This window comes from Sceloporus occidentalis, unplaced genomic scaffold, assembly GCF_023333645.1.
Source record: "Sceloporus occidentalis isolate IW3139 unplaced genomic scaffold, rSceOcc1.0.p SCAF_52, whole genome shotgun sequence".
Lineage (NCBI taxonomy): Eukaryota > Metazoa > Chordata > Lepidosauria > Squamata > Phrynosomatidae > Sceloporus > Sceloporus occidentalis.
This window is the reverse complement of record NW_028317032.1, coordinates 1,369,191-1,389,636: the sequence shown is the minus strand read 5'-3', so window position 1 is coordinate 1,389,636 and position 20,446 is coordinate 1,369,191. Positions and strand designations below refer to the sequence as shown.

The 20,446-nt window shown below is 38.9% G+C and overlaps 2 protein-coding genes across 2 annotated transcripts in view; one reads left to right on the top strand and one right to left on the bottom strand.

Annotated features, from left to right (window-relative positions):
• Positions 1-6,090, bottom strand: part of LOC149288319 (apolipoprotein B-100-like) — a 74,518-nt gene extending 68,428 nt beyond the window's left edge. The window contains exon 1 of the mRNA XM_089491869.1: positions 6,048-6,090. Coding sequence (XP_089347995.1) covers positions 6,048-6,090 — 43 coding nt within the window. The remainder of the gene's footprint in view (positions 1-6,047) is intronic.
• Positions 6,091-6,643: 553 nt separating this feature from the next.
• LOC149288318 (tudor domain-containing protein 15-like) lies at positions 6,644-12,499 on the top strand. The gene has a single exon (XM_089491868.1). It carries the CDS (start codon positions 6,644-6,646, stop codon positions 12,497-12,499), a length of 5,856 nt encoding a protein of 1,951 aa, XP_089347994.1.
• Positions 12,500-20,446: the final 7,947 nt, after the last annotated feature.

Below are 20,446 nucleotides of genomic sequence, written 5' to 3'. Positions count from 1 at the left end.
AGTGTGAGATGAGTGTGAGATGAGTCATTATGAAGGGCCAGCCATTGCAAGTTTTTTTCAGTAAAAAGGTTGGGTGAGCCCTGTGCAATGTATAATTTAATAGGTGGGGATAAACGTGACTGTTTTAACCCTACATTATACAGGGCCAGCCAAGCTGTTTCTGGAGCCAGAGCTCCCTGGCATTGGACCGTCACAGTGTATAGTGAAGGCAAGAAGTTGAGGCCACAAGTCTCCTGCTAACTCTGCTTTTAGTGAATAGACCTCATTGAGTCGCTTACAGGATCTACAAGGCCTCTTCGGATGGTTCCCAGAACCTCATGTGACTCCATTTCTTTATATATTGGTCAATTATTATAAGGTATCGCCTTTAGCTAACATTCCTATCATCTGGTGGGCCAGTACAGCTACATATGTTTTTGTTCTGTGTTGACAATAATTTCCTTAGGGTGGCAGATAAGTGGAACAATGTTTATTAGTTGTCAACTCTAGAACCTGGCAGCATGTTGTAGTTTTATGTTTTTTCCCATTGATCTGATGTTTTATTTTTTGCTTAAAGTACCTTCTGTGAAAGTTTGCTGTATTGTAACTACGGTTAAGTCTGTGCGAGTCTAACTGCACACAATACATTCCTAGATTACCGGCCGCGTCGGACCTGATGTTTCGGGACTGAGCTGCCGAGATATAAAACTCTACGCGATCGCAGCGTTGATTTCTAGATTTTTGTGGCATTGCTATTATGTATACGAGTTTAACTCACGGTTGCATACAGGAGTGTGTGAGCTCATGTGTCTGCTTCGTAAAGTCATACGGCTGCCTGACGCCATTCGCCCAAAAACTACCAGAATGGTTTAATGGTCTTTATTTTTATTTTTTTTAGCATTTAAGCTATAAAGCATCACTTGATATATTACGTTTGCGTATGTTAACCTCAGGAGTACTCAGGAGCCCTCAGGAGCCGTGATGTTAAAGTGTTCATTGATTATACTCTGATGTCATTCTGACAGGGTAATAGGTAATGATGCATTTCATTGGAACTTCTACTTTGGTGTAGGAATATATTCATTTAAGGGACATTCATAACACAAGAATCGCATTTGCCTCCATAGTTTCCACTAAATAACTTGTTAAGCGTATTAGCTCTGGGTCATAATGGACATAAACGTTATAAATGTGCTCACAGCCAGCACCGGAGGGTTTCTGTCATTTCTTTCCCAAATCCCATTTAATGGCCTTGAAATAATGAAACACAATACTGTTGACTTAATGACGGTTTATTTACATTATTATTATTTCGTAGCATACAAAGATTTTGCTTGATTTCTGCTCATAGGCCATATTATGCACAATTCTGACTGCCAACCATGGCTAGATTAACATGAAAAAAAGATGATTAACCCCTTATGATGTGGCTCTGACGTCGGACACAAACGGTCAGGTAACGACCAATGACGTGCCAAGCACGTCATTTCATTAACCCCTTCGTGACAAAGGCTGATTTTACTTTTTGTACCCTTCGTGACAATGGCCGTTTTAACATTTCTGCGCTGCTCGTGTTTAGCTGTAATTTTCTTCTTTCCCGTTTACTGAACCCACACACATTAGATATTGTTTTTTTCAGGACAAGAAGGGCTTTCTTTAGATGACATTGTATTGATTGTATCATATTATTTACTATTAAAAAAAGTATAAAATATGGTGAAAAATTTAGAAAAAAATGACTGTTTCTAACTTTTAGTTGAAAAATCTGTTACTCATTTATAAAAGGTAATGAAAAAACCTGCTAAATAGATTCTACTATTTGTCCTGAGTTTAGAAATACCCAATGTTTTTATCAAGTCATATATTTTTGAAAACTAGACAGCCCAGGGTATTCCAAATGCTAGTATTTTAACCCTTTCCAAGCACTAATTCTACCATCAGCCTTTAGCAAACTTTATGGTAGTAATTTTTTTTGCATTTGTTTTTTCACACACATTTTACTTCAGGTATGAATTAAAAGGTTCTCGTATATGTCACTATCACAAAACACCCCAATATGTGTTCAGCAACATCTCCTGAGTACAGCGATACCTCACATGAATGATTTTGCCTGGCTGTTTTGGGGGCAAAAGGGCCACATTTGGGGCATGCGCATTTTCAATGTTGAACTTTGGCATTTGGGGATCCACTGCCCATGCCCTATTTGGTACATCTTTGAGCCGGGCCATTTCAGTGTGCCCAACAAAACCATATATTTTTGAAAACTAGACACCCCAGGGTATTTTAAATGCTGGTATTTTAACTCTTTGCATGCACACATTTTACCACCAGAATTTTTTCAAAGTTTGCAGTAGTATTTTTTTGTGTGCATTTTTCCCCCACACACCTACTATATGTATGAATTTACAGCTCCTAGTTTATGCCGCTGTCACACGACACCCCAATATGTGTTCAGCAACATCTCCTGAGTACAGTGATACCCCACATGCATGGGTTTGTCATTTTTTGGGGGAACTAAAAGGCCACATTTGGTACGTGTGCATTTTTCTAATTGGAAATTAGATGTGTGGCCATCCTTCTCCCCGTGTTATTTGGGACATTGTTGAACCCGGCCAATTCATTTTACCCCATCAAATCATACATTTTTTAAAGTAGACACCCCATGGGCATTTAATATGCTAGTATTTTAACTCTTTCCATGCGAGAATTGTTTTAAGCTAATATGCTAATTTTAGGACTATATATAAAAAATGTTATATATATTTTTTTTTTTTGCCTTTTTTGAAAAAAAATGTAACATTTTTTTTCAACTAAGGTTCCCCTGATAGTGACATCAGTGGGAAATTATTTTTAAATTTTACTGGTTTTTTTTTACTATTTTTTTCTAATTATTATTAATTTTATTTTTTAATTTATTTTTACTAATCACACTGTGATTAGAAAGCTGGGCTCCATTGACTTGCATGGTTGAATGCAGTACCTGTATTCAACCTGCAAGTGGAGCCAGAGTTCTCTAGAGGGTCTGGAGACCTTCTAGCGAACTTTTTCGTCTTTGTTTTTTTTCCCGCTCTCCGGAGCGGTCATAGTCCATCCAGAGGTAAGTGTTTGGTGTCGCTGGATGCCTCCTGATCGAGGCATTCCAGCGACACCATTTAAGTTTAGGAGGTGATCGTTGATCGCCTCCTAAACGCTTTTAAAATGGGCGTCCGCCGCCATACAATGTATGGCGGATGTTGACGCCCCGGGGAGGGGCCAGAGATGGCCCCGAGTGCCGATCGTGGCGTTGCTGAATGCCTCGACCTGGCACGTCAATTGTCGTTAACGTGCCCGGACCGGCAATTGTCATCAAGGGGTTAAACTCAGGACAAATAGTAGAATTTAGCAGGTTTTTACATTGGCTTTTTTGGAGGAGTAAAAGATTTTTCAAATAAGTTATTTTCAATTTTTCATCATATTATTAATATTATTTTTATTTTTTTATATATTTTTTAGATATGATCAAAAAAAATTGTATCTGAAGAATCCTGAAAAAACAACTTATAACTTGGGTGGGTACCCTAATTGACTGAGGAGAAAATGAAAATCTAAACACGAGCTCCGCAACAGTGTTAAAACAGCCTCGGTCCCAAAGGGTATGAAAAGTAAAAAAAACAGCCTGGTCTATAAGGGGTTAATAAGGAAGAAGTGAAATAAATATTGTTAATATGCTCCAAACGTGTAGTCGTTTTTAACACCTCTTTTGAACACATGTAATGCCAGACTTGGCTAATGCACTTGAGCAGTTGCCTGTGGCTTTACCGGTCAGGACGTAAGTCCAGTAGTTCTTACAGTCCAGGACACATCAGGACTGTTGGCAATGACAGAGTTAAGGAACAAGGCTCACCCGAGTTTCCTAGTGTGCAGTGAGTGGAAGCATTCAGCTTTGCGTAAGTTCTATAACGGTGTTGCCCTTCGACATAATCATTATTATTTCAGTTTTCCCCGTGTTAAAAAGTGCATTTAAGAAAATAATGAAGAAACCGAATACTTTATACTCTATGAAACCTCTGTTTGGCCAAGAGCTGTTTTTTTTTCTGCCGTGCTCTCGTTCTCAAATTGTCTCTCTTTGTTCTTTTTCCGTTCAGAAGTGATAGTCACATAGCGCCATTGCCTGCGAAAGACCACCACAATACGACATTTAGAAATGCGAGGTCAGTGATGTTTTTTCGTGTTACTTAAGGTGTAGATTGAGAGTCCAATGGCTGTATTTTAGAGGGGATTCACACAGGATATTCTCTAGATATTATTACACAAATGCTGTTGTAGGTTTTAAACGTTTACTATGCCACTAACTGATTCATTTAATTTGTTGTAGGTGAAAAGACCTCTTTACATCTACAAACAAAATGTCAAGTTTGCAGGAAACGGGTGAGAATGGGGAAGGTGTTCTTCCCATTGACACAGAGCCTTTTTTTTCAGAAACATTATTTACTTTTGTGAGGCCTGAAGAAGAAACTGGGTCTTACTGCCCCTTTAAATGGGCGTATTGCTCTGTCCAAAAAACATTGCACATCTTTCAAAAAAAACCTCTGCTGCCAGCACTTCCGCCGGGGCTTCTATGGTGGAGCACCAGATGGTTATAGAAGCCCCAGCCGAAGTGTGGCAGCGGGGGTTGTCTGCATCGCGCAGACGGCTACTGGAGAGGAGGATCCAGGTCCCCTGCAGTGCTGCGGCAGGGCTAAATGAAATAGAAACACCTGCCTGGCACCCGGAACTGCATGTCCCGGGCGGCGGGCAATACGAATTGCGCATCCCTGCGCTAAACCCAGATTATAGGCTGCACCCCTACTTTAAAGATTTAAAGCGGGGGGGGGGGTGCGGCCTATATTAGGGCAAATACGGTATGTTTACAAAAAAACAGTATTGCACAACAGGAGCTCTACAGATCAAAAGCACTTTGCTATTAAATAACCATGCCCTGTAGGATAGCTTAGGTGTTCCTCAGTCTACAATTCACTACTTAATGAAGATATAAAACTCTTCCCTTTTGGAGAGCTCTTGGCAGAATGCCCAGATTACAATAACTTAGTGGAAGAAGCCTTTTTCAGGATTTTTTTTGGTCTGGGCGAGGCTGTAAACCAGTTAATATAAATAACTAAACAGGAATGTTTACCGTAGTGTAGACAGTTGAGGGGGAAAAATACTCCATCAGTATATCAAAGGAGGAGAGAGGTTTATAATAATAAAACTGACGGTTTACCCTTTCAGTCTGATATTTTCATATAATTCAAAAATTCAACACCAGAAAGTCTGAGATATTCCCCTCGGGACTATTAGCATGGACTTGTTTATTGTGTGTGTTTTGTGCCTATATTTGTAGTCGCATCATTTTAGGAATAATCATAATATAATTGCTACTGGACTATTTCTTGTGTTGCTTGAGCTACATTTTTTTTCTATTTGTACGTCATCGTTATTCTCTTCCCTCCTTACTACTTCTGAAGTGCCTTACTACCAGAAGTATGGAATATGGTCATTTCATGTCCAGTGATAAGGAGCAGTGTTCATAGGGAAAGTGAGTGCTCGGTTAAGTGGGAACCTGGGAATATGGCATACCAATTTCTAGATGTTTCTCTTCAGCATAATTCTGTTATTAGTATATGTTACATTTCTTTATCAGAGCCTGGTGCTTGGTCCATCTCCCATGTATACAAATTTCAATTTAATTTCAATTTTCCATTTTGGTTTTCACTCTTAAAAAAAAAATAAAAAAAAAAAATTTACCTTGCAAAATAATTAATACCCATTAACACATCTCTTATTTTAAAACACCGAAATGTAAATTACTATAGTTTTACATTTTTTGCCCTTAACCTGTGAGCTATTAAAGTTGCTCCTTTTTCTAGAATCTTTGGCTATTGATCTCATGGAAAATAGTGAGTTAAAGAAATTAGAAATAAAGTGATTTAAATGTATGTGTAAGCTGCTGTGAAAAAGCTGTCCCTCAAATTCGGTGGCAACCATATATAGATCTTGGCATAGTGCTGGCTTTTACTGGAGGGTGTCAATAAAAAGTTTTCTCAACCTACCATCTAACAGCATGTCTGGAGTTTGCTGAAAGCGTGAGTGCATCTCGCCTTCAATGTGAGGTTTTGTGGCAAAAAGAGAACAGTATAAAACTTCCGCCAAAACATGAAGCACAGATACTACCCATGCTCATACTGTAGGGATGCGTCCCATCAACAGGGCTGGGATCTTGTACAAATTTACCTATTCTAGGTCTCGATCAATTAAGAATTGATGGCACTATTTGAAAATTGAGGTGATTGAGCGATGTCCTATCAGAATGGACAGCATTGAACTATTGCTAGAAAAGCGGCTTCAACAAAAATTGAAGATTAAATACTTCGGTATTTTAAGTTATTTTTACTTATTCAAATCTAATGCTTCCTTACAATAATTGATTTTGTGTTCTTTTTCATTTTAACTAACGTATCATACAGAATTAAATTGATAAGCACTAGAATACTTCTGCAAGGCACCGTGCATCTATATATAATATATATATTGTGTCTGTTGCACACTTCATGTAACATTTTAATCCACCAAATACTTGTATTAATCACGTTTTTATATTTCTGTTTTAGCTGGAATGGAATCTGTGCAATCAAAGCAAAAATCGGAAATGAACATGGATTTGAAGCTGTCTTCTGTTACTTGCCATTCCAATGACATTCTGATCACATTTCAGGGACTGTATGTTTCTGTTTCTGATTTTGACTATCATATATTGCAAAAAGAGATACAACTTGCCTCAAAACGCAAAGAGAACATTGGCGTTGGAGAGTTCTGCTTGATTCAAGAGAAGCCATTTGGAACGTGGAACAGAGGACGGGTTTTGGAAAGAACAGGTGGATTGTTTGAGGTTCTCCTGATAGATCAAGGAAACAAGGTCAAAGTTAGCGGAGGACATATTGCTTCAGCTTGTGCTGACGTTTTTACAATTCCACCAAAGGTGGTTAATGGAATATTCTCAAACATATTACCGATTGGAGAGAAGTGGACCCCTAAAGCAATTAACTATTTTTCATCTTTGCAAGGCCTGCAAGTCAAAGGGCATGTCCAGACATCCTTAAAACATCACGTTATCCTCCTAGAAACACCAAAAGTTATTAGCCATGCTGTTGAGCTTGGTTTAGCAAGGTACATTGATTCTGATTCATTTTGTTTTCTTGTTGACCTTTTATATAAACTCCCAACAAACTCCCAGCTGAAGCAAATGCCTAACCTACTACAACCAGAAAAACCCAATACTGATTTTTCCCTCCATTTAAATGATAATCATCCAAGTTTCCAAAAGATCCTCCGCCATCTTACACCTAACTTAGCTCTGGGCACGGCTGAAAAGGTGAAGATCTCGGCGGCTCTCAGCCCCGATAGATTTTATTGTCAAATATTCTCATGGGAGGAAGAGCTGATTAACCTGACCGCTTCTATGACTTCGCACTATGAAACCATGAAGATGGAACAACGTTCTGTGTCAGACAATTTTGGTGTGCTTTGTGCTGCTAAAAGAAGGGACGGCTTATGGTACAGAGGAGTCATCTACAAACTCATCTCGGGTGAAGAAATGAGAGTTTGGTTTATGGATATTGGAAGTTATGAAATCGTATCCTCCTCCTGTGTACAAAAACTGCAATCTGAGTTTCTGTCTTTACCCATGATGGCGGTCCCATGTTCGCTGGCAAGCGTAAATGGCCAGGAGGAATGTATTAGAAATATTCAATTGATGCTAATTAAGCAGGGGCTTTTGGGGCAGACCATTATTGCTTCCATTGACCAGGTATGTGACAAAAGCTTATACTACATAACATTGTTTGATCGAGATCATGAGCTCAGCGCGAAATGCCTCCTATCGAACAAGCTTGTTCCGACATTCTCACCAAGCGCCTACCCAAACATTTCTAACAAAATGACGTCTGAGAAAGAGAGTAAAATCAGTGTATCGTCTGAAAATTGTGCCGCCAAAACAGAGAGAGAACCTGAAACCATTTCTTACAAAACCATCCAGATGGAGGTAGATTCGATCCATGTGGTTTATGTTGAGTACGTGTTAAACCCTTCCAACTTCTGGATACGAACAGACGAATGTCAGTATGAGTTTGCCGCAATGATGGAGGAGATCACAAAACTGTATACCGCGTGTGAGCCCACTGAAAGGATTCTCGAAGACCCAAAGCCGGGCCAGCTCTGCTGTGCTCTTTATGCCAAGGATGGGCAATACTATAGAGCCGTTGTGACCGAGGTGATGGAGTTACAGATTGCCGTGTATTTTCTAGACTTCGGAAATACAGAGACCGTCGACAGGTGTGACGTTAAAACATTACCTCCGCAGTTCTGTGTCCTTCCAGCCCTGGCCATGTGCTGCACGCTAGCTTATGCGTGTCCTGTTGATGATGTATGGGTGAAGAGCGCCAATGATTTTTTTAAGCAAACTGTTTCAGGTAAAGCCCTCTTTTGTCATGTGCTCGCAAAACAAAAATACAAATATGTGGTCGATATACGTCATTCGGAAAACTCTGAAAATGCAAATATCGTAATGCTTATGGTGAATGCCGGATTTGCTGAGTATTGGAAGGTAAATCTTAATGCCGAGATGGCAAATTCACAGCCAAGTTTGCCCAAACAAGATGCAAAATCCAAGAACGGGGGCAAACAAAGCTCCGTTCACATCGAAAACCATGGATCAAAGAAAAAGGCCGACGTGGCAAACAGCGCGGCACCGTTAAGCCTACAAGATTTTCTCAAGGACGATTCCCTGTTTTCTTCACGGTGTTATGATTCCACAGACGCTGTATGTCCTATCAGTTACAAGCAGTATGTGTTCAAGCCTGGAACGATGATGGAGGTAGCATGTTCTCAGGTGAACTCCCCAGGAGATTTCTGGTGCCACCAGCAGGATAAAACACCCCAGCTTAATGAATTAATGGAAAGTATTCAGGTTTACTATACTAATTGCAAAAGCTTATACCGGCATGGACAGATTGCATGTGTTGCTAGAAATCCAACCAACAGTACATATTATAGAGCATCTGTCACAAAGCACGTTTCTGGAGCGGAAGTAGAAGTGCTTTTTGTTGACTTTGGTAATCTGGAAAGAGTTTCCATTTCTGAACTCAGAGAAATTAAATCACAGTTCCTTCAACTCGAAGGGCAGGCTTTTCGTTGCAGTTTGAGTAACATTGTTCCGGTAAGTTCTAACGACACCTGGACTTCCAATGCCTGTATGGATTTTAACAGATTTATTGCCAAGGGGACCATAAAATGTACAATATACGCACTCTTCAGCAGTGGTTCTACCGGCCTCTGTAATGGAGTACATTTGGAAACGTCTTGTAATGATGTGTCCCAATTTCTAGTGAGCAAAGGGCATGCCGTCTTTTCACCTTTAAGAATTCGATCCTTCAATCTACATGCATTCTGTTACTCAGATTTTGATGTAAAAGTGGGACATGAGGTAAAAATTTATGTTACGCACGTTTACAGTACTGGGAGATTTTATTGCCAGCTTGCTAAAAATACACAAACAATTGAGTCATTAGTGAAAAAGGTTACTGAAATTGGGGAGCACGTAAATAAAAAAGATGTTACAAGAAGAAAGAAGTTGTGTGTAGTAAAGTACTTTGAAGATGGCAATTTCTACAGAGCTTTGATGTGCCCGCTAGAATCTTCATCTCTCTTTCTCGCCTTTTTCGTAGACTTTGGAAACAGTCAAATGGTATCAGAAAATGAGATGTTGCCTATTCCAGACGAGGCCACAGATGTTTTATTTGAGCCAATGCAGGCAATTCAATGTTACCTATTTGGCTTAAAAGATTACCTTTTCACAAACAGTGTTAAGAAGTGGTTTGAAGATGCCTGCATCGGTAAAATGGTAAGGGCTCTTGTTCGAGCCAAGACCCCTGATGGTCAGCTGGGACTGGACCTATATGGAGAAAACGTCCTAATTAATGCAAAAATCAAAGAACTCGTTGGCATGACATCTCTTTCAGAGCGTACTGAACTGTCAAAGAAACCCAATTGTGAAAAACCAACGTGTGGTAAGACCAGCATTGCGTGTAATAACCCAAGTGAGAAAAGGTCTCCAAATAGAACTAAGGCTTGTGAAATGGCTAGGACCCCAGAATCACAAGGCCAATTAATGTCTCAAAAAGGATATGATCAGCCACTCAAGTTTGTGAAACAAGATTCCAATGGCGGTGGTTTTAAATCCTCAAATCAGAGCTTTTTTTCTATTGACGCTCCAAGGAAATCAACACCAAAAACCCATGGACTAGCCGTCGGTACAGTTAGCGGTACGAGACCAGGGCTGTCGGAACAGCCAAGTCTAAAAACCAGTGATCTCCCTCAAGTGTGCATTAAACCGGGTACAAGCCACGTAGGGTATGTTTCTCACATAAACAGTCCGTTTGATTTTTATATACAGCTTGGTGAAAATGAACAAAAGATCTTGATGCTTGCCGAAGCTCTAAATAACGATTCTGTGTGCCTTGAAACATTTGATGGGAGCAACATAAAAGTCGGTGAGTTAGTTTTAGCCCAGTATCCCGAAGATATGGCACTGTATCGAGCAAAAATTAAAAAAGTTGATGAAGACAATTGTTTTGAGGTGGAATTCATTGACTATGGTAATACAGCCATTGTTGATTCATCGAGGGTTTTCATGCTTCCAAAGGAATTTTTTAAAATACCTAAATTAAGTATCCAGTCGTTCCTTGGTGGCGTTCATGAATTAGAGTGTAATGGTAAATGGAACGAAGATGTGGTTGCAGGTTTCTCGGAGCTAGTGACCGTCGAACCCGTCAATTGTTTATTCATAAGCGTTAGGGACTCCAAGTGGGGGACAAGCTTAACTTGTAAAGGACAATCTGTAGCTGAAGAACTTCTAAGACGCTTTAAGACTACGAGCTTTCAACAGGCGTCTTTTACAACAAAGGAAAATGGTTTAAATCCTAGCACCGATCAAAATCAAAACATTATCGGCATGCCATACAAAGAGATTGAATGTCAGAAAGATGTCCGGCTTGTTTGTCCTATAGAGAACAATTGGCAGGTACCTGACCAGAACATTCATCCTGGCCAACTCGAAAGAGTGAAACATATTTACACCCCAGACGATAGCAAATTTTTCGTTATACCGGAGAAATATTCGCAAGAGTCTAATTTAACTTTACAGATTGAGCCGATTGTCAGAAAAGTAGACAACCGGCTTGCGCCGAGAAATATTACCGAAGGGATGGTGTGTTTGGCAAAATCCAGTACTATGCAAACGTGGTTACGCGCCTCAGTCGAAAAAGTATTTCCAAAAGAAATGAAGATGCTGGTTTTCTTTATTGATCGTGGCACCAGTGAAACGATAAGCATGCACAATGCAAAAGTACTAACAGGAGATATACTGTCCATACCCAGGCAGGCAATTGCTTGCCGATGGGTGTGGGCTGAGAAAACAAGCGAAATGTCACTGAAGAGCGTGTTACCATTTTTCCAGAAAAGGGTACTCGTTCTTTTCCTTGACTTCTTAACTGCGGAACACGCCTGGAAAGTGGAGGTTTTAATCGACAGTTTGTTGTTAATGGAGTATATTGCTGACCATGCCAATAAGATTTCCAGTGGGTTAAATTCTTTGGAACCTCATGGTAGTTCAGGAACGGGTACTACATGCCCACAAATGATTCCTGTAGCCCCGCTGCAGCGTATAACGCTTTACTCCTGTTTTGTCATTGGAGCTTATAATCCATCCGATTTCTATCTTCAGTTAGAAGAAGACTCCATGGATATAGTGATTAAGTTGTGGCAAGCGATGCGTAAACTGTCGGATAATATCTCTTCGTTGCCACATGATGCTTTGAGGGTCGGCACTGCCTGCCTTTTTAGGTGCTTCAAGGAGAGGGAATGGTGCAGATCAAAAATTGTGAAAATTACAGGCGACTCCATCTTGCTAAACCTTTTTGATTACGGCGTAGCCAAGCGCATTTCCTACGCCGATAGCGTTAGACTGAAAGTTATTCCTGAAGAACTTGCGCGGGTCCCGTTGTTTGCCTACCGTTGCACGTTACACGGCGTAAGTCCCAGCGATGGAACTAGCTGGTCTACAAAAGCAAATGAGTTGTTCACAACTTTCGTGGAAAAGCGTAACCTGATGGTTCAAGTCATTAAAACCAATCCAACGACCAAACTGGAAGTGTGCCTGTATGGGGAGGGCGAAGGCAGCCTTGCTCATAAATTGGTTTCAAGGGGACATGGGCGCTTCAGCGAAAGGGAAAACATTGAAACATGTCCCAAAGACAGTTCGACAGCGTCTAGTTTGTATATGCAAGGGACAAAGTATTTACTACATGGAGAAAACCAAGAGGCCGGACGTATCCGACACTTGCTAGAAAAACTCGGCGAGTCAGACGTACAGAATGAGTCGTGCTTCTTTTCAGAGGACCGGAGGTTCGCTCGATACAGTACTGTTGATGAGCAAAGGCTGCAGAAATAATCTAGTCTATGGTTTCATCTCGTCAAAGGTTTACTGATGATGGTAAGTTCTACCTATTTTTTTATTTATTTATTTATTTTTTTAAACCTTGCATACATTTTGGTAAATTTGACAATATAAGGTTTCTAGTGCTCCAGCTGCGTAAAAAATCCTGGCCTGATTGTAGGCCACGAAGATTTCTAAATTCATTTAAATGTATGCTTTTTTTTTTTTTTTTTTTTTTTGTATTTGTGAAAGTGACTTGCATCCATTTACTTAACAGGTGTCGGAAGACTTTACTGCTTACAGGAGCGCCTGCTGCAAGATTGATCTGTTGCAGAGTAACTTTCTCTCATTAACAATCCAGTACATTTGTAAAACTGCATTTTCTTTCTCTTGAGTTGGGGAAAAGCAACTGTCGGCTGTGCGTAGATTTATTGTAATCAGATAAGTAACTTTCATAGTGACTCTAACTACACGTCGAAGCTTCAGTTTATATTCATTTGTCATTTTAATCGAAATGTACAATATTTATGTATCAGTGTGACTCTAGGCCCACTTACTGTCGTTACATACTTTTTGTTTCTTTCCAGAGTCGTAGAAAAAAATAAATATATATATATATATATATATATATATATATATATAATATAATTTGTTATAATGCCAGTTCTATAATATATACACATTATAGAACTGGTATTATATATATATATATATATATATATATATATATATATAGATGCCAGTTCTATAATATATACATATATATATATATATATAGAACTGGTATTATATATATATACACACACACACACGCCAGTTCTATAATATATACATACATACATGTGTGTGTATGTATATATTATAGAACTGGCATCTATATATGTGTATGTATGTGTGTGTGTGTATATATATATATATATATATTATATATAATATGCCAGTTCTATAATGTGTCTGTGTGTATATATATATATATATATATCTGTATATTATAGAACTGACATTATATAATATATATTGCCAATTCTATAATATATGCATACATATATATATACACACACACACACACGTATGTATATATTATATTATATGTATATGTAATATATATATATATATATATATATATATATATATATAGTGTGTTCTTTTGTTACGAAAGACAATGTGTGTCGTGATTAGTTATCAGTATCTGCAAGTTAGATGTTCTTTTCAGCCAAAATTTAGAAATTCTGTTTTACGCACTTATAGCAGGGTCAGTATTACTCCTTGAAAGCACTTAATTCACTCAACTGAAACGTAACTATAGTTTCGAAACTTTAATTTTCAACTTCATTATTTACATGTTAAAGTTAATTTTTGGAATTGCATGCCCGATGCTTGGTTAGTTACTGCTGTGCAGTATGTCTAGTTATAGAACAGCTAAATTATTTTAGAATTATTATAGAATGTTACGAAATATCCTGAGCTGCACTGTATTTTATAAAGTCATACTATGTTAGATTATGATTTAGCCATCCAATTTGAGGATTTCCCCCACATTATTTGTCATTGAAACATTCATTCTCAAAGCACACTTTATTATCCAGTACTGTTTTATGCTTGGAATTTATCTCTTTTATATATATATATATATATATATATATATATATATATATATATATATATATATATATATATATATATATATATATATATATATATATATATATATATATATATATATATATATAATATAAAAAATGTACTACCTAATTCTTAAAACAGGCCTAACGTTAAGGAAGAATTTTTATTTTTGAATGGAAAAATCAGCAGTTTGTCTCTACCTCTAATCCCCTGCTTAGAAGAAATATATATTTTAAGCACAAGTGCAAAGTAAATTTTGGTGCCTGAACCCACTGAATCGATGCTTTATTTAAATGTTGATTAAAGACTCATGTATACTTTGTGCTGCAAAATGTTCTTTGATGTTGAAAGAACACGTTATCTTACCGTGAAGTCACAGTTTATTTATTTTTTTGCATTATAATTATGGAAAATTGAGTTGGTCACATTGTTTAAATTTAAGAATCCATGGGAAATAAAGTTGCTGTCTGTCTGCATGTGTGTCTCCCTCATTTTAATATCTCGTAGTTCAGTTGTGCCCTGTCGTACGTTTATTATGGAGCTGGTGAGAGGGGTAAGTAGCTTGTTGTAAAGTAAATCTGCTTCACAATTCCAGGAACATTTTATTTCAAATAGTTATGCCGAAGAATGGCTAGAACACATTCATTGTACATTAAGATCACATTATTAATATATATATATATATATTATTTTTTTTGTAAATGTTTTGTGATTTTTTGGCGATATAATGGGATAATACAAGGTTATAGAGATTATATTTATATATATATATATATATATATATATATATAAATTATGCTAAAATCATAGATGATCTCACCCAGTCTCATACCACTCACATGTGTATCTATTTCTCTACTTCACCAATCTTCTTTTTCTCTAAATGCAAGAAAACCTTGACTATATACCTGGTCAACACAGCAAAGACAATCAATATTGAGTATTTTAGAAAGATGGAAGAATTTATTGCAATGCTGCGCAGTTTTATCGCTTAGATTTATCGGTTACAATTTGTTGTCTCGGAAGAACATAAATATTCTTTGAAACTCCCCTTTTCCTTTTTTTTCTTGCTGTTTTTATGTTAGTGGTTGCCTGCTTGCTTGTTCCTTTGCCCCGAAAAGGTTTTTCTTTTCCATGCTGTGTTTTTTTTATATATCTAATCTTTCTGCTTTCTTTTTTATAGTATGGCCAGCAAGTGCTGTGGAGAAACACTATTAGATAACACTATTATATATATACATATACACACACACCAGGTATTTTATATTTTGTGTTCTCCAAAATTCAACCTGTCAATCATGTTCTACATTGTGGTTCGTTTTTGTCAATTCTAAATTAACCACATTGTCCTTTATTCACCGTTTTCTGCCCATCCCCACCCCTTCCCAATTATTTACGTGAAACAAAACATAAGCCATTTTGCAATGTGTGCTTGTTCTTCTGCTGGGGAACATTTTAGGGAATGGACTGAAGCAGGTGTGATTCACAGCCTATTTGTAATGCACCATCTGGATATTGCTTTGCGCTGCCTGGTTAATTCCGGGCTGAATCTCTTTTCCTCCGTAATACGCCACTTAATCCACCTCAGTGTAATTGAAAAGATTACACCTTGGAATTTAAAACCCCATACCTCCAGTCATTGTGTTTTAGGTGTTGCGGTGAAATTCTGGTAAATGTATTACTCTTGGACTGGAATGCCAACTAGCTGGTTTTCGGAGCAGCGATTTACTGACCCAAAACGAGGCTCGAAAATTCACATTGCATCAAATGAGTTTTTGGCTAATCACAGTGTTATTGGCACTTTTTGTGGCTAATCTAATAAACTTTTTTTGGGGGGGGGGGGCAGTGACTATCCGCCTATGCACCGAATGACCACAAGGTGGCAGAAACATCCCATCTCTATATTATACTGCATACTAGCAGCGCATGCAAAAATCATAACCCACAGTACGTATGACATAATTAACGCACTGTGCTAATATGTTAATAAACCATTCCAAAGTTATTTGTCAAATTTAGTTACCGATCTTGTTGGATGACACTGTGCGAGTATTTAACAAAGATGCGGATATTGTCTTGAAATGTTCAAAATATAAACAGAATCTCTGTTGAGGTTTATTTGCTGAAGTGTGAAGTTGTACGTTCCCCAAACTTTTAACACACTGCATTCTGGAATCATTTTTGTAAGGCATGTTTCTAGAACTGTACTCTAGAATCTAAATAAGAGACTTGTCCACATCTGGGTTTTGGGTTTCCTGTGATCCACAAAATATGTTTGTTCTGCTTCATTTAGCAGTAAAATGAAATATCTTGGATCCAAAATGTTTAACCAGCGACACTGATGTTCCAAGGGTTCATTTTAACCCCATAAAGTTAAATTTGAAGTTGTTCTGGGATCCCTATAGGTTTGCCACTGAGGGCAGCACGTATCGATCAGATTGCTTGGACTTCTTCTTTTGAGCTGGAGGGGCCTGACCTTTGGTCTGTTCCCCTTCTGTCCAATTCCCAGCTTGTTAGTGATGTAATAGGGACAAGCCGTGTTCCAGTAGACTGCTACACCTACCCGCTTAACTCAGGTGACCCATTCAGGAGCCGGTGCTATGCTTGTGTTACTACATTACAACACATTTTAACTGTTTGATAGTCCAGTGGCTAAAATTATGAGAATTACCTAGAGTTATTGAGCTGGTCAGATTTTTTTTATGCTCTGTTTATCAATGTAAAGTTCAATGTACGAGACTGTTTCACAGTACAACGCTCATATTAAACAGCTTTCGTCTATTGTGCCTCCAAGCCTCAGTTGAAGATTTAACAAATAATAATGATTAATGCCTTTAATAAATGTACTTAGCCCAGAATAAATGACACACGAACATACAAATAGGGTTAGCGTTATACCATTTTGAGTAGGAAATTTAGTGAATGTCATATCTATCTGTCTCTTCCACTATACTAATAACCAGGCATAAATAAACTAATGGATGTTTCTATGAAACTGCGTTACTGTTATGGCTTAAATTATTTTTTCATTCTGTTTGGTTGGTCATGATACATTTTTATATTTTCATATTAACAATTTCTTTTATGAAATGTCTATAGTGCATAAATTGAAATGGACTATTTTATCTTCTCATTTGAAAACCATCCTTTATTCTATGAATTCTTAATAACCTTTGTTTTGATAGCTTTTACTATTTGTAGATCAGTTCTGTTGAAGTCAGAAGTGCTTTTATGCTTCTGCATCCAAAGTGAAAAGAGTGAGTGTCACAAACATGTCAGAGTGGATGGCCGGCTCCATTCAGGCTGCAGAGCTGCTTCTCTCTTGTCCCGCCCCCCCCCCACCCTGTCTCGCTAGAGTTTCCCCTTTGCTGTAACCCATTCCTGGATTTCCATATGCTCTGTTCTGTGCTTCTGATTCCTTGATTCTGGTTTTGCTCTTTGCTTCAGCTCTGTTTCCTTTATAAGGTGTCCCACCCGTTTATGTTTCTCAGTCTGCAGTCTATAGGTATGTCCTTCTTGGTTCTGTGTTTAGGTTCAATGTTTAGTTTTATCTTATTCGTAATTCAGTAGGCAGCGTTTAGTGTTAGGACCCACTGTCATTGGAGTACTTTGGCGTAGTGGTGGGCTTAGCATACTATGGCCATAAGATGTGACAGAATCTCCAATTGTTATCACATAGTCCTAGGCTAGTTCCTCTATTCATGTTTGTCTCTTATGTACCTTTGCCCTCTTTTACCTGAATCATCTGAGGATCTCGGTTCCTCTCTCCTCTCCCCATGTCCCAGTTAAGATGTCCTATCCCTATCCTTGATTAAAGGAGAAGCGTCTGAGGATCTCGGCTTCTCACTCCTTTCCCTGTCCTTTGTCGTGTCATGTACTATGTATGTATTGTCTGGCTATGTTTCTTGCTCGGTCTCCCTGTCCCTTGCTCGCTCTGTCCCCCTTGCTTGCTATATTCTGTTGTTACTCTGCTTAGCTTCCATACTCCCAGCCTGCAGCATCCTGCACATGATTCTAGTGCTATGTCTCATGCCTGATCCAGGGTGCCTGCAGGATATCACCAAGTTTTGCTTTTGTTCTGGACAACATCAGCTTCTATGTCAGGGTCCTGGTATGTGGCCGCACAACTCTAGGTGCTCAACACCCTGGAGAGTGCAGTTACCTTACACCAGGCCCTGTCCAACACCGCTACTCCCCACCATCTTTGGGCGCTCTGGGTTGTTACAGTCGTCTGTATGGACCCAGTCCCTGACAGTGGATCACCAAAACCTTCTGAGGCTGAACTCCCTGAAGTGCAGCAACTCCTTTATTCCCTCAGATTTTAAGTCCTCTGAGGCAACGTATCCCAGCTTTTCAGGAACTGCTACTTCTGCCAAACCAGACCTCAAGTATCTTGATGAGGTTTGTAGCATGTTCTCTGGATTCCTGCAGTTGACCTTTGCATCTAAAGCTTTGCCAAAGTCCTACCATTTCTAAAGCAGAAGATTGTCACCAGGCAGGTCCTTGCTTCTTCCTTTCGGTGTGGTGGTTACTATTATCACAGAGTTCTGTCAAAAGCAGCCCTTAAAGAACTCTATGCAACAGACATAAACAAGAGTCAAAAGAGGGGGTAGCCTTGTCAGACCCCATAACACACTGCATCCGCTTCCAAGCCGTTTACCAACAGCTAGCTCAAAGTGTCTTGGTAGCGCAGGTCATCCTAAAAGCAAAACTTGACCTCTAAGCTAAACATATGCGCAGCCTCACCCACAAACTCATGGGACAAATGATTGAAAGCTTTCTTCTGGCCCAGACCAGGGTAGCCTGGACACGGAGTCCTTGATGTAATGGATCGAGTCCCTCATTAGGGCTAGGCTGTCTGTTTTGCTAGGTCTGGCCAGGGTGGGCAATCTGCATGGTGACCAAATCTAACCTCGTAGCTAATGCCTTTTAACATGATCTTCGGGAAGGAGGCAGGATGCCAGTTCTTTAAGCACAAGATATGAACATTCCATTACTCCATGGCTGTCCTGCCACCAACGTAAAAAGGAACTTTTTGCGGTAGTTGAATTAAATGTCCACAGGTTTCAGCTATTTTTACTGTCTTTCTAGGTCATGTTTAGTTTCCGCAGGTTTGGCTGCCAAATAGAACCCTAAGGCTAGGTTTCCACTTGTTTTTTTTATGCTAAAAACGCCCATAAAAACGCCAATAGCGCCACCTGGCGTTTTTTTAGTGGAAAAACGCAGCAGCCAGATGTTAGCTGTTTTTCAATAGGAAATCGCAAAATGCCATTTCCACTTGGCGTTTTTCTGTCTGGCGTTTTTTCAGTCCTCTTTGGCGTTTTTCTGCTTTTTTGGGCTCTGTGGCAGTTTTTCAAAATCGCAGCATGTTCACACTCTGGCGTTTTTTCAAGGAAATCTTGGCGTTTTTCTCCAATAGAAGTCTATGGGAGAGAAAAAACGCCATGAAAAAGCCATGTGGGTTTATTGCCTTGGCTTTTTTATGGCGTTTTTTCCACAGTTACAATGCAGAGGATGGACCCAGTATCTGTGTGTCCTACGAGAAATAGGCTGGAAACAAACAGTTTCACACACAACAAAGTCCTGGACTGGTTCATATTGAATTTTACACCATTTGGAACAAACATGCCATTACAAACAAACATACCCGACGCATCAACTGGATCCTGCGTGCCAAAAGCAACAGCAAACAATTTGCACCATCATTTGGGGCCAATCTTCCTAGAGGAGCAGACATTCGGAATAAAGCATGCCTTACAAACCACAGAAAAGAGACAAAGGGGTCTACCAAGTAAATGACATCGGGGGCAGATACTTGCCATTTATCCTAATCCCTTTTAGCTGGGTGAAACTGCTAACTTGTAAAGGCTGGAAAAACTGCCTAAGGTCAAAAAAAGCAATTTCCACAGAAAGGCTAAAACGCCAGAAAAAACTCCAGAAAAAAACGCCAAAACGCAGGAAAATGCAGTGGCAGTTTTCTTGGCGTTTTTCATCAAGAAAAAAAACGCAGGACAAAAACCCAAGTGGAAACCTAGCCTAAGAATGATGCATTTGGAGTCCTTTGTTTTGAAAATGACAGGTGTTTTATTATGAGGAAAATGACTATTTATTGGAAAGAGTTATTGTGATTTAGCAGATTTATGATGTGGGTGTTTTTCACTCCCAGCCGGTATGTCTGAGTATGGAATCGCCGGTTAAATCTGAATAAAAGGATACAGAACAGCTATTTTGCCTCAGGGTTTTGATGTGGAGGTTGACTTAAAACAATATACAAAACGAAACAAAACATAACGATTTGAATACTGAATTATGTCTGCAAGCATACCTTGATATTGTAAA